At 49.8% G+C, this 14,809-nt stretch overlaps 1 protein-coding gene across 6 annotated transcripts; it reads right to left on the bottom strand.

Annotated features, from left to right (window-relative positions):
- Positions 1-2,651: 2,651 nt before the first annotated feature.
- Positions 2,652-12,405, bottom strand: LOC102940912 (zinc finger protein 239). Of its 6 annotated transcripts, none has more exons than XM_043528848.1 (4): positions 12,171-12,378; positions 10,898-11,094; positions 6,006-6,119; positions 2,992-5,698 (listed from the first exon to the last, which is right to left on the bottom strand). In XM_043528848.1, exons 2-4 carry the CDS (start codon positions 11,034-11,036, stop codon positions 4,752-4,754), a joined length of 1,200 nt encoding a protein of 399 aa, XP_043384783.1. In that variant the 5' UTR covers positions 11,037-11,094; positions 12,171-12,378; the 3' UTR covers positions 2,992-4,751. The 6 variants fall into 6 exon arrangements, with proteins under 6 accessions (XP_037769246.1, XP_043384783.1, XP_043384785.1 ...); XM_043528850.1 differs by having other exon boundaries at positions 2,992-5,695; positions 12,171-12,376; XM_043528849.1 differs by lacking the exon at positions 12,171-12,378 and adding an exon at positions 11,796-11,891.
- Positions 12,406-14,809: the final 2,404 nt, after the last annotated feature.

Raw genomic sequence — 14,809 nt, 5'->3', positions numbered from 1 at the left:
GAGAGGAGGGACTGGATCTCCTGGACCTGTGGGGAGAAGAGGCTGTGCAGGCACAACTCCAATCCAGCTATAGAAACATGGATATCTATGAGCAGATTGCTTGGGGGATGCAGGAGAAGGGATAGGACAGAGACCAGCAGCATGAAAGCCAAGGAACTGTGGCAGGCATACCAATCCAGTGCCAAGCCACAGATCTGCCACTTTTAAAAAGAGCTGCATGCCATACTTGGTGAAGACCCTGCTCTCATCCCCAACAGCTCTGTGAATACCTCCAAGGAGCCTGAGTCACAGGTCTCTGCCTTTAACAGTGAGGAGGAGGAGGTGGATGAGGAAGAGTATTGGGGACAAGCGACAGTGGGAATCCAGCCATGCAGCAAGCCAGGACCCGTTTTTTTTACTCCACAGCAGTTTGGCAGTACTGCCAGATGAGCATGGGGTGAGCCTGATGCTGGGGAAGAACTTTGGGTAAGTGTGTAGTTTAATTTTAAATTACAGGGATGCCTCCCACCCCCTCAAGTAACAGGACACATTTTTGACATAATTTACTGGTGTTAGAAGAGATAGATAGCAACTCTACCTCTCTTAGTTTAATACTATTTTTCATTCCTCTCTAGAGTTGGGGGTAGGGTCCACATGGAGCAGTTTATGTGCACAGGGATGTTCTGTGAATCCTCCTGAGATATCTCAGTGAAACTTTCATGGAGGTACTCTGCAACCCTGTGCCAAATGTTTCACCGCCGGCACAAGGAGCCAAGACAAACTGCACAAATGATGTACTAACTGCGATGACTTTATGCCAACATAACTTGCACTGACGTAAGTTTGTAGTGTAGACATGGCCCAAGTCTGTACCAAGAGTCTATCTCAGTTGGACTTGCTGAGCAGAGTTCATGGTGTGAAGCAGGAAGGTTGGAGCCCCATTGCTTCAGTCTATGGAGGCAGAGAAGCTGCAAGGTTTACCCTGGAGGCAGAGGGAGACCCCTTGGGCATCTGGCACACTGAAGGGGTTCCTCCAAGAGACTGTTCCAAACCTGGGGACAGCACCAGTCCCAGTACAGATGTCTTTCCACTAGGCCACACCGTTGCTACATGGATCCATGACAGTAGGTAATCTCAATAAGAAAAGGAGTACTTGTGGCACCTTAGAGACTAACAAATTTATTCTCTAAGGTGCCACAAGTACTCCTTTTCTTTTTGCAAATACAGACTAACACGGCTGCTACTCTGAAACCTGTCAGTAGGTAATCTGCCTTTCTGAGAGACAGTAGCTAGGTTGAATGCTTCTATCAAGCTAGCTGTGTCTACAGTGGGAGTTAGATTGACATAACTATACATAGTGCAATTTTTTTTTCTCAGCCCAGAGCAACATAGCTAGGTTGACCTAAGTTTTAAGTGTAGACCATGCCTAGCTGTTTGAGTGCCAGGCAGGTGTAGGTAGCTCCTGTTCACTACAATGCAAAGGCAGTGGGTTAATGTGTTATGAGTGTACTATGGCATCACTCAGAGTTAAGATTGCACTGGTATGAACCATAATTCTCTAGCTCTTGGTTTTCAGAGATCTGAGCTAGAAATATTTTAACTCTTCACTTCCTGGTTTCAAAAGCTTAAGTTTTGCTAAACTCAATATCATGGAGAGGCATGAGATACCACTGGGCAGCTCTAAGTCTGCATTAACACAGAGGTTTTTGTCAGTGAATTCTCTAGTATTTTAACAGAGAGAAATCTTGTTTGTATGAATTAGACCATTTAGACAAAAACAATGAGGAGTCCTTGTGGCACCTTAGAGACTAACACATTTATTTGGGCACTTAAGGTGCCACAAGGACTCCTCATTGTTTTAGCTGACATAGACTAACATGGCTACCACTCTGAACCCTGTCACCATTTAGACAGTTGTAATTATCATGTAGGTGTGCAGTTCAGGTAACAAGAGCTACCCCTCAGTGCGGTTCATCAGTAGATCTCAAGGACGGAAACATCATTATCCCCATTGTACACATGGGGAAACTGAGGCAGAGTGGCGAGGTGACATGGCCAAAGTCATGCCACAGGCCTGTGGCAGACCTGGGAATAGAGCCCAGGGTTTTTGAGTCCCAATACAGATGTCTTTCCACTAGGCCACACAGTTGCTATGTGAATCCTAAGTGCCCCAATCTTCCCTATACTTTGATATCATGGAATGGGACTAACAGCTGTGCTCTGAAATGTCTGCAATGTGCAGTTGCTAGCAGGGCTGATGAGAGAAATCTCAGACATGGTCTGTGTCCCAAGAACTGGACAGTTTTTTATTACATGGTAATAACAGTAATGTTAAGCATGTGAGAGAAGATTCGTTTGCCTATCTCTTGTCCCACCCCCACAATCCCCTGCTACATACAGCCCTCCCTCTTGAACCACCATTTCCATCCCACCCTCCCCTTCCCACCCCTTTCCCCCCATACCAGTGCTGGAGAGCCTGTGATATGCATTGAACAGGCCCGTTCACAAGTTCAACTCTTCACCCAGTCTCAGTGTGTGTTCTCGTTACATGTCCCCCAGCACGCCCGTCTCAGCTCCTGACCCAAAAGGGCTTTCCCAGATGCCACCTCACATGGGTAGCTGGGAGATTGGCTCCGACATCCCTAGACGGACAATCTCCCCCCAGATCCTGGCTCATGTATGGGTAGAAAAAAGGGGCTCCCCCTAGAGAGGCAGCCCCCCAGATCTTGGCATACACACATGGGCAGGAAAAGGGACTCAGACACCCCAGAGGTGTAAGGAGCCCCTGAACCTGGTACAAACATGGGAGGGAGAATGTGGGACTGACAGGTGCCCCCACCCCTATTCCCTGCCTCCTGCCCTGCCACCCTCCTCCACCTCACCCTTCCCAGTGTTCAACCTCTCCCCTTCCAGTCCCCCTAATCCCCATCCCCTCACCCTGACCTAAGCCCCCAGAACACTCTCCCCTACCATCTTCTAATTATCCCTCCTCCCCTTTTCTCCCTATTCCCCTCACTCTTCCACCCCCTAATACTTCCTTCCCCTCCCAGCAATGACATGTGTAATTTATTTTCTTTTCAAAAATAGCATAAGTGCCTTCTGAATCTCCTGCTGCACTCAGATTACAATTCCCCAAAATAAAATAAAAGACCCTCTTTGATAGAGGCTGATTGTCACAAGATGCCTCTGATGTTTCCCTACAGATTTCTACCAACAGCTGGGTTTGAATTTACACTGGAGCAATTGCCAGAACATTTTGCCTAGAGCCACACAGCTGCTGAAAGTTGCAGCTGGCTACCAACCCCCATGGCCTCTCAGACAGCACATGCACAGTGAGATCCATTTGGTGTGGGAGCACTACGCACACACCTAACTTGAGAGCTAAACTCACTAATACTGTTTTCAGTTTTATTCCCCCAGAGGGGTGGTCCAGTCCATGCATTCTCTGGGAGTAGCCCTAGAGTGACTGAGACTCTTGTGCCAGAATCAGTTCCTCATCCCTAGCTCTGTGCAAAGAAAATTGGTAGAATCCATGAACCTTAAGAAAAACTGCTTTTGGGGAGTGTAACTCAGGAACCGATTGTTCAGTGACCCCAAATTTGGATCAGTAACCCCACCCCATGTCCTGAGAAGGCACACCACATTTCATGGCAATCCAAGTAACTGTGCAGATTTTAGACCACTTACAAGAGTCAAACTATACACAGAAAGCTGCTTTAACCTTAATTATAATGGAGACCTGGTGGTCTGCTATAAAACTGCATTAATCACTGTAATATCTGAGCACTTTCCAAGTAGCATATTAATCACATAACTTAACATCTTTCATGTGCTGTTTGTTCTCTTATCCTCTCTCCAGGATGAGGTATGTACTCAGTGGAGGGTTTTTTTGTCTATATACATGGCATTGTGCATTTAAGTTAGAGAATGCAGGTCAATGAAACGTGCCTGGCATTTGGCATGGAAGGCAGTAAGGTTTGAGACGGTCCTTAGCTGCTTGGAGAGTTCATTCCACAGTCTCAGACCAGCCAACAAGAGAGACCTGTGTCATGAACACACAAGCTTTACCCTTATTGTTGAGAGTTCCATTGTGCAGAGGGGTGAAGTTTTCGACCCCAGTCTCGATCCCAGAGCTTAAGGCAGTCTTTTGTATCTCTACAATGAGCTCCATGGATAAGGACCAAGACCTTGGACTTGATTCAATATTCTGTGCGAAGCCACTATTGGGAGCAAGGACAGGTGTGATGGGCTCGCTGTAGCTTGTGTAGCTGAGGAGATGCACTGCAGTGCTTCTGTATTAGTTGGAGTTTCTTAAGTGCAGTTCTTGCATGGAGTACCGCAATGCTACAGAAGTGTTGAAGGTGTAAATAACTGAGGCTGGGTCTTTGTCCACTAGGAGGGGCTGGAGTCTGCTTGCCACCCAGGAACTACAGAAAGCATTACTCATGGATGATGCTACGTGAGAGCTCAGCATCAGCGATGAATCCAAGAGCACTCCTAGACTGTTAAATGAATTGGCCGATCGTGGGTAGGAGCTGATCAGTGGATGTTCAGAGCTTCTCAGGAAGTAATAATCAAATTCCCATCACAATGTGGAAATCTTATCTCAGCCTTTTCCTCTGCATGCCTCTGTCTCAGAAAGGTGATTACATTCTTTGCTTTAACTATTCCATGTCCCCAATATATGGCCCCTACGGCCTGGCCAGAGTTGCTGACGTTCATGGGAATCAGCAAAAGTGTTACTCACTTCACTTATCCCTAGTCAGGACACACTAGGGTTTGCATCTTCTGTGGATTCTCTGATGCCTAATAAAGGCTGAGCTGTACCGGAAGTTTTTCCCGCACTCGGGGCATTCATAGGGTTTTTCTCCCGTGTGGATTCTCTGGTGTTCGTTACAGGTGGCTCTATCCCGGAAGCTTTTCCCACAGGTCAGGCATTTGTAGGGTTTTTCTCCTGTGTCAAGTCTCTGGTGCCTAACGAGTTGCGTGAGCTGACGGAAACTTTTCCCGCACTTGGGGCATTTATGTGGTTTCTCTCCCGTGTGGATTCTCTGGTGTTTATTAAAGGTTGACCGATCCCTGAAACTTTTCCCACAGGTCAGGCATTTATAGGGTCTCTCACCCGTGTGAATTCTCTGGTGTGTACTGAAGGTGGATCTATCACTGAAGCTTTTTCCACACTCATGGCATTTATAGGGTCTCTCTCCCATGTGGATTACCTGGTGTGCAGTGAGGGTTGAGCTACAACTGAAGCTTTTCCCACACTCAAGACATTTGTAAGGCTTCCCTCCTGTGTGGACTCTCTGATGTTTGGTGAGGTTTGAGCGCTGGCTGAAGTTTTTCTCGCAGTCAGGACACTTATAAGGTTTTTCTCCTGTGTGGATTCTCTGGTGAATAATAAGGAATGATTTCCAAGGGAAACTTTTCCCACAGTTGCCACACATGTGAGGTCTCTCTCCTGGGGGGACTCTCTGCTGAACAGATTCTTTGATTTTTCCAACTCCTCTGACATTCTGCATGGACTTATCCTGTCTTTCCTTTTGGTGGTTTCCCTGCTGTCTCTCTGACCAGCGCTGACTCTTATGGGCTTCTCCCCACTCAGGTCTCTGGGAAACATCTCCTTCCGCTCTTCCCAATGCCATCCCATGTGGCTCCAGTTGTTCAGAACCTTCCTGCTGAGGGTTCTCCTCCTTATTCTCGTTCACCATCTCCTCACCTGCTGGGACAGAGAGAGAATCCAGACAGGAGTCAGTCCCTGTGCCGGGGGAAAGGGAACCTCAGAAAAGGGAATGAGAAAGGGGGGAACAAACCAAAATAAGTGGTGGGGAGATATCAGTATCTGACTCTCCTCCCCAAACCTTTCCTGACTGGAGGCAGAGAGAGGAGATCAATTCTGCCTTCATTCCATTACAATATGGATGTCGAGAGGGACTAAAAGGCCAGATACGATTGGTGAAAACCCACGAGTGATGTCTGTCACAAGAATACAGAAATTGGTTTCTAAGTCAGTTCAGCCAATTCTTTACCCATATCGGCAATTTTTGGGATCTCCCTTTCCTTGTAACCCTGGAGATCAGGGACCCATGTCTCCCCCCCTAGTTCCAGGCAGGAGATTACATCAGGTTTCGAAATTGGACATCCTGTTTGGTGAGCAAGGAAACAAGTGTTGATCTTGTTCATTAAGGTCAGTGCTGTTACTACTTCCAGATCCAGGATATGAGTAGCCCACCCACAGGGGCTCCTTCCTCTCCCCACCCCCACCCTAAAGGGACTGGGCTATAAATCGTAAAGGACATCATGAGACATACTGTCTGGAGCAAAGGTTCATCCACTCTGCCTAGGGAAGGGGCCTTACTTATTCCCTTGGGGAGCTAAGAAAATTTGCTACGCTCTGTAGGTATCAGGGCTACTATTAAGGCTCTGTCGCTGCCAATTATTCCCTTCTCCTTCCCCTGCAACACATATGCCCATATTCCTCCAGAACACAAGCCAGAACAGGAAGATATTACAGGGGGCTTGTCTACCTGGTCAGTAAGCCAGAGTGTGACTGTAGCACATCAGCTGTTGTGCACTAACTGTCTGTGTGGACCCTGCTATCATGCACTGAAAGTTCTGTAGTGTGTTTTGAGGTACTGCTCTCAGTCACTTAGTGTGCAGAAGCAGGGTCCGCACACCTATTTAGAGCACGGTAAGGTGCTGTAGATTTACACCTTGACTTGCTGATGTGACCCAGTGACCGCTTAGTGTCAACTGGCAGAGGGCACAGAGTATACCTAGGGTTTTACAGGGATATTCTGGGTCAGAAATGTGCATAATTGCTCATCAGAGGGCAGCAGGTGAGGTCTCCATTGAAAACCAGTTACCCACTAGTCGCTGTAACCCTTGTGAGATGTATGTGCAGATAGTATAGACACACAACCTCTTAAACACTGACAACTATGTGTAATTTACGGTCTTGGAGTTAGGGCAGGTCACCAGGAGGTCACATGTCTTGGACAGGCTCCTTTCAGGCAGGAGGTTACAGACACTTATCTCTCTCTGTGGTTATATATGCATTGTCTGCCTTGCAATGGAGGCCTATCTGCAGACTGAGCCAGGTGCCAGTCGAAAGGCTGCACAATCTAGGAGAGAGCAGAGGGGTGGCCTGTTTATGTGCAAAGACACAGAATGGTCAGCATATATCTGCGGGCACAAGGAAACACACAGGATCCTTCATCAAGGAGCCAAGCTAACCGCGTGTTTGTCCTAAGGAAGGAGGGTCACAGCCAACATTCCCTCTAATTTTTTCCATCCATGTGCAGAATAAATTTTGTCATGTGCACCAAGATATGTGCGGATGTGCGTCACCAATAGAAACAAAAAACCTAGATAGAATTTTTTTTTTTTTTTTTAAAAGTTACCCTAGGGATAATTACTCCAGCCAGGGCAGGTTAGGCATTTTAGAACTCACTACTCAAATAATTTAATTAAGTGTAACAGAGAGATAAAAATTATGAAATGCATAGACCAGTCAAAACCCTAAAATAACACACTTTGAAAGAATAAAATTACAGAGAATATATGTGCATTGCAGGAAGTACCAAGAAGTAACAACAATAATACAATATGTGCTGGGAGGTGAGTGTGAAAGAGACACAGAGAGAGAGAATGTGTGTGTGTGAGACAGAGACTGTGAGTGTGTGACACAGAGACAGTGTGTGTGAGACAGACACAGAAACTGAGCTAGCTGCTGGGAAAATCTCAGAAACAGTGCAGGCTGAGCCAGGCTGTGTCCCTTCTTCCCTGCTCTGCGGAGATGGGCTACAGGGGCAGTGGAACACCCAAAAATCAACACCCTCCTTCCCTCCCACCCCCCACCCAGCCAGCAGGAGGATCCCAGGAGCAGCTGCAGGACAGAGCAACATGGGGGAGGGGCACCTGAACACATGCTGCTGGCTGTGCACGCTCTGCAAATCAGCTGGGCAGCGTTTGAATCTCTCCTGGGCAGCTGCGCAAGTGCGCAGCTTACAGAAAACACAGGTCACAGCCAGCTGGGCTGTGGGATGCTGAAAGGATTTTGGGTGAGCATCACTCTACAAGACATGAGAGTATCTAATTCATAAAGGCTGTGGCTTTCGAAGGGACCCAAGAGAGTTAAACATCCAACCGCACTGACTGCAGTGTCTGGGCCCCTTACAAATTTCCAGTCTTAATCCCTCTGGTCCCCACTCTCCCAGTGTGAAATGGAGATAGCCACCCGCTCTCCATCTGTCTTCTCTTTTTAGATGGAAGTCACTTGGGAGCAGGGGCTGTCTCTTCCTGTGTGAATGTCGGTTCACAGAGTGACAGGAAGCGGGGTCCAGTAGTTAGGGATTTGGCCTCAAACTCAGGAGATCTGGTTCAGTTCCTTGCTCTGCCAGACTTCCTGGGTGACCCTGTGAGCATCTAGACTAGACTATCTGTGCCTCAGTCCCCTATGCATATAACACATGTAATAGCAGCTCCCTCTTCCACAGGGGCAAAGGGATATGTTAAATACTGCGAGGTGCTCAGACACAGTGGTAATGGGGACCCATATAAGTACCATTATGGCACAATCGGCCCTGATGCCCATTGGAGAGGGCAGGTGCTGTGGTAATTAAAAATCTGTTTCCTAAACCAGCCATAGTGGCGTAAGGTTTACATGAATTCCTGCTTCCGAAGCGTCTCTCCCTGCTCGTGTGTAATCCATCACCAGCTTTCTCCATCCCTGCGCTAGCTGTTGCAGGGCCCCAGAAACACGGAGGGTGAGACTAAGGGACCTCTCAGTACCAACTGGTGAGGACACACAGGATGCATAGGATTGTACAAGGATCCCCAGGGGCAGAGATCTGCACAACAGTTCACTGGCAGGTAGGTGTATGAGGTCTCTACCAAAGGCCAGTAGCCTACTGGTCATCATCAGCGTGAAACATGTCTATGGATAATATCAGAGAAATTACATATCTTTATTGAAAAATTATGTTTGTAGAGTCTTGGAGTTAAGGCAGGTCACTAGGAAGGAGACGTACCTCAGAAATGTTCCTTTCAGACAGAAGCTAACTGTCACCCATCTCCCTGTCTGGCCATTTATGTATCATATGCCTCACACCGTATGGCTGTTCGCATACTGAGCCAGGTGTGAAATGGAGCGATTGTGAAGTCTACGAGAGGGGATATCCACAAGTAGAAAAAACAGCAGGGAGTGTCCTGTTTATGACTAAAGACAACACACTGATATGGCTTATCTTGGAGTGCACAGAGATGCTCTGAATCCTTCAGCTAGGAGGCAAACTGTTACGCGCTTGTCTCATGAGAAAAGGATCACAGCCTGCCTGGCTGTAAAGTGCTGCAAGGACTTTGGGTGAGCTGTACTTTACTGGACAGGAGAGAATCATGTTAATTAATTAAGTCCCAGCTCTAGAAGGCACGTTTTGATTTGATTTTCTATGGAACCATTTGTTTCCAATATTTCTACTTGCTTTGACTTGGAAGCATCACAGCCATGCATTAACTGTCTAGAAAATCACCACCAACTCCCGCCTCCCCACACACCCCTGTCCCTCCCCAACAAAAGCAGAACAGGAAGTCATTATTTAAGACTGTGAGCTCTTTGGAGTGAAGATTGTCTCTGTGATGGGTGCACCAGACCCTTCCAGGCCCCCTGCTAGAGGCCCCATAGTCCTACCACACCCCACCCCAGGAAAGGACCAGCAAAGGTGGGTCCTCCAGGCCTGCCTACAGAGGCCACAGAGAAGCAGCCAGTCAGAGCCCACCAGGCTCAGATAAAAGGAGCTGCAGGGGCTGAGTGGGGCAGTACCTGGCTGGGGCCAGATGGGTGAAGACAGGGGCTCTGCTCTGGCCAGAGGACCTTGACAGGTTGCATTTACTGGAACCAGAGAGAGAGACTGAGACTGTAATTAGGGAGGTAAAGGGCCCAGGTGGGCAAAGGCCCAGGGAAAACAGGGAGCAGTATGTAGCTGCTGTTTATAGGGTCCCTGGGTTGCCACCTGGAGTAGTGGGCAGCCTGGGTTCCCCCACCAGCGACTGGCAAAGTCACCTAATCCAGGAGCAGGGGACAAGACTCTTTGAGAAGCCTCAGAGAAGGGCAGGATTGCAAGGGCCCAGAGATGGGGCTGAAGACGTTCCCCCACCACGCTCTGCCCATACAGCATCCTGAACCAAAACCCAACTTTCCCCTCTCTTCTACTGTAGAGAGCTACCCCACAGAATACATTCAGACCATGAATCACATCCTCCACCCTCATTCTGCCCCAGAACCCAGCCCCTCTCCCTGCAAGGAACCATCATTTCAGAAGGCTCAGTCATGTCCAGGAAAAAACACCAAGAACAGCACCCTCCTTCCACGAATTCAGCATACTGGCATAGGAGGTGGCCCTGAAGGCATTAACAGCAACTGGACCCAGCCCCGTGACTCTGGTCCATGCCCTTCCTGGCTGGTGGAAGAGAATTGAGAACATCCGGGGCCTCCCGCTAACACAGCTGGCTGGGGCAGACCACAGGCAAGACAGAGAGAAAGCACATTTGAAAATCTGGCTGCTGGGGAGTTAGGCAGGGCTGAGGCATGAGACTCGTGTTCATCTGTCAGATGGCAGAGGGGTCAGAGGCACCAAAGGACAGAACATTCCCTAGGAAGGGGGGAGGGATACAGGAAACATGTCCCTCTTGAAAACCTCAGTTGTGGGAAGAGTAGCATGATTGTTATGTCCCTGAATTTCCTGTCCTAACAGGGTGTGTGTGGAGGTCACAGTCTTTCACAGACAGGAGCTTGGGACTATCGGGGCAGATCCCCCTGATATCTGAGGGACCCATGAAGAACCCTGCACAGAATCTGACACCAATGCTTCTGAGACACACGTACACACCAATTTTTAATGCCCGAGGAGGCAGGAATCCTTACCCAGCGAGGTCACGGTCTCATAATTCTCCCGCATGACGTCCCTGTAGAGGGCTCTCTGACCCGGGTCCAGCAGAGCCCATTCCCCCTTGGTGAAATACACAGCCACCTCCTCAAAGGTCACCAGCTCCACTGCAGCCATGTCCCTTCCCTGTTACTCAGGAATGTGGGATAACCTGGACTGGGACCTATTCCGCAGCCTGTCAGGGCGAGAAGGGAAATTGGGGCCATTTCCAAAGGTGCTTCAATGCATTTCACACCCCGATTCCCACCAGGCTCTTTCCCTGCAGACTGACACTCCACACTCTGCAGGGCTGGGGAATTGCTTGAGTCTATTGTGTGTGGATTTCAGCAGGTGCCTAAGTGCCTCACAAGAACCACAATAGGCACCTGACCTACCAGCCTCCTGAAGAGGATATCCCAGCTGTAGTTCCCGAACAGAGATAGGTGCCGCCCTGCAGTCGGAACCCTATCTCTGAGAGAGGGGTGGGCTTTGGATACATCCCTGTCATCAGCATCTCCATGGGCTAGCTCAAGCAGCTGCTCACCTAGCATAGGAGCCTTTGTGGATCCCACTCCTAGACCCCTATCTCTGCCCAGTCACTGTACAGGGAGCGTGGGCACCTCACTCAATTGTGTGCATTCCATTGTTACTCCAGTGACTGGCTACATGCCAGGAGGCCTTTGTGATGCTCAGCGTTGCAACACCCCAGCCCCTTTGTGCATCTGGGCACAGGAAGTTACTGAGAAGATCTCTTAATTGCTCTTGGCCCCCACAATTTCAGAATCGAAAGAGCTACTTTGGGGATCCCCCTGACACTGTCCCCAGGGCAGCACATTCCCCAGCAGTGCAAGGACTAGGCAAAGGCAAGAACTTGTTTTTCCTCTTCCTGCTCCTCACCTTGTCTCAGGAAAGTCAGTCTGCCCTGGGTGCTGCGTCTGCAGTGAATGGAGCTGGGCAAGGCTGGGAGCTGGGAACCTCCCTCCCCCCTATTGCTCCTGCTGCCCCTGCCGGACTCTCCCCCCATCTCCCTCCCCTCCTCTCAGGCTGGGAGACTCGGTCCCTGGCCCGGCCCAGGCCGGTCGCTCTCCCGGCGCTGGCTCGGCTCCTGCAGGCGCTCAGGGGGCAGAGCCGGGGGGGTCAGGAAGGGCAGCAGCTCCGGGACTCGCAGACCCCCGCCCCCCCGGGAGCAGAGCTGGGGCGAGGAGGGGCCGTTGGTGCAGAGTCACTTTCCTGCCCGGCCCCAGCCCTTCCCCCGGGTCTCTCCCCCCTCACCTGCAGGCTCCGGCTCAGGGGCTGGTTCCAGCCCCCGGAGAAAGTCCCCCCGGCTGGGCCCCGAGGGGCGCTAGGGAAGGGTTCTCCCCGCACACACTCCGCTGGGCAGCGGCAGCGGCTCAGCCCGAGCTCCCGGCTCACGATGGAGGCGGCGGCAGCGTCTGACCCGGGAAGCTCAGCCCCGGAAATGGCGGGCAGAGAGAAGCATAGAGAGCCACCAGCCCTCCCTTAGCAGCAGCCAGGGCCCTCTGGTGGCCACAGCTACTAAAAACCCCTCCCTGGTTCTCCTGGCGTAGGTCAATTAAAGATGGATGAAGCCAGATTCCTTCTCTCCTGCCTGGACAGACAGAAACCTCCAGCGCGAATGAACCAGACAGAGGCTAACCGAGCCCCAGAGGAATCATAGACTTTAAGGTCAGAAGGGACCATTATGATCGTCTAGTCTGACCTCCTGCACAACGCAGGCCACAGAATCTCACCCACCCATCCTGTAACAAACCCCTGACCTATGTCTGAGCTACTGAAGTCCTCAAATCATGGTCTAAAGACTTCAAGGTGCAGAGAATCCTCCAGCAAGTGCCCTGTGCCCCATGCTGCAGAGGAAGGTGAAAAACGCCCAGGGCCTCTGCCAATCTGCCCCTGCTGCAGTTCCGGGACCCACCAGCCCTGCAGCTATTTATATTGTGGTCCCAGAGGGAACAATCTACAGCCCTAAAGTTACCCCCTGTGTCTCACGGAGTCTCCTCATCCCCACCTGCTGTGTCGGGGGAGGGGATGTCCAGGCTGCCCCTGAGGAGAACGGGGGTGCCAGGCAGGGAACTGGCTTGGAGGGGTGCTCTCACAGCAGCTGGGGATGGACTCACCCAGGCTGTCATGGTGGGTGGTTGAGAAGTGACGGGCCAAGGCCGTGAGGGCTGTTAAGGAGGCGGAGACAGCCCTGGGAGCTGCTGGTGTAGTGTAGTAAACTGCTCCTTGTTGGATAGCAATTACTGATACATTAGATTGTAAGAAACTGCTATTGTAATACACTGCTACCTGACGTAGCAAATGCCTACAGGTAGCAGTTTCTTGCACTGTAGTATATATGAAATTGAACTGGCCCCAGAGCTGGGGTGTAATGGACAAAATGGCTTTGTTTTAGATCTCTGCTGCAGGGGCTGATTACAAACCAAATGGCCAGATATCCATCTGGTGTAAATCCGCCCAGCTCTGCCGAGTCCACTGGAGTGATGGTCTGTTTACACTATCTGGGATCTAGTGCCTCTGACTCAATGGAGTGACACAACTTTGTATACCCTCGGGTTCTGAGCCATTGGCTCCTATGAAGAGTGGCTAATGTACACCAGTTGGGAATCTGACCTCATTGGCTCCAGTGTAGCAACATCAATTTACACCAGGTGGGGATCTGCCCTCTTTGATTCTCATGGGGAGACACCAGTTTATAGTAGACAGGAATCATAGAATCATAGAAGATTAGGGTTGGAAGAGACCTCGGGAGGTCATCTAGTCCAACCCCCTGCTCAAAGCAGGACCAGCACCAACTAAATCATCCCAACCAGGGCTTTGTCAAGCCGGGCCTTAAAGACCTCTAAGGATGGAGATTCCACTACCTCCCTCGGTAACCCATTCCAGTGCTTCACCACCCTCCTAGTGAAATAGTGTTTCCTAATATCCAACCTAGTCCTCCCCCACTGCAACTTGAGACCATTGCTTCTTGTTCTGTCTTCTGCCACCACTGAGAATAGCCAAGAACCATCCTCTTTGGAACCCCCCTTCAGGTAGTTGAAGGCTGCTATCAAATTCCCCCTCACTCTTCTCTTCTACAGACTAAACAAGCCCAGTTCCCTCAGCCTCTCCTTGTAAATCATGTGCCCTAGCCCCCTGATCATTTTCGTTGCCCTCTGCTGGACTGTCTCCAAATTTGTCCAAATCCTTTCCGTAGTGGGGGCCCAAAACTGGACACAGTACTCCAGATGAGGCCTCACCAGTGCCGAATAGAGGGGAATAATCACTTCCCTTTATTTGCTGGCAATGCTTCTACTAATGCAACTCAATATGCTGTTAGCCTTCTTGGCAACAAGAGCATACTGTTGACTCATATCCAGCTTCTCATCCACTTTAATCCCCAGGTCCTTTTCTACAGAACTGCTGCTTAGCCAGTCAGTTCCCAGCCTGTAACAGTGTATGGGATTCTTCTGTCCTAATTGCAGGACTCTGCACTTGTCCTTGTTGAACCTCATCAGATTTCTTTTGGCTCAATCCTCCAATTTGTCTAGTTCACTCTGGACCCTATCCCTACCCTCCAGTGTATCTACCTCTCCCTGCAGTTTAGTGTCATTTGCGAACTTGCTGAGGGTGCAATCCATCCCATCATCCAGATCATTAATAAAGATGTTGAACAAAACCGGCCCCAGGACCGACCCTTGGGGCACTCCACTTGATACTGGCTGCCAACTAGACACCGAGCCATTGATCACTACCTGTTGAGGCCAACAATCTAGCCAGCTTTCTATCCACCTTATAGTCCGTTCATCCAGTCCATACTTTTTTAACTTGCTGGCAAGGATACTGTGGAAGACCGTATCAAAAGCTTTGCTAAAGTCGAGATATATGTGATATATAAAGTCAAGATATAGCAA

Source organism: Chelonia mydas, chromosome 14 (genome assembly GCF_015237465.2).
Source record: "Chelonia mydas isolate rCheMyd1 chromosome 14, rCheMyd1.pri.v2, whole genome shotgun sequence".
NCBI lineage: Eukaryota > Metazoa > Chordata > Testudines > Cheloniidae > Chelonia > Chelonia mydas.
The sequence above is the reverse complement of the archived record's forward strand: the minus strand, read 5'-3'. Positions and strand labels throughout refer to the sequence as shown.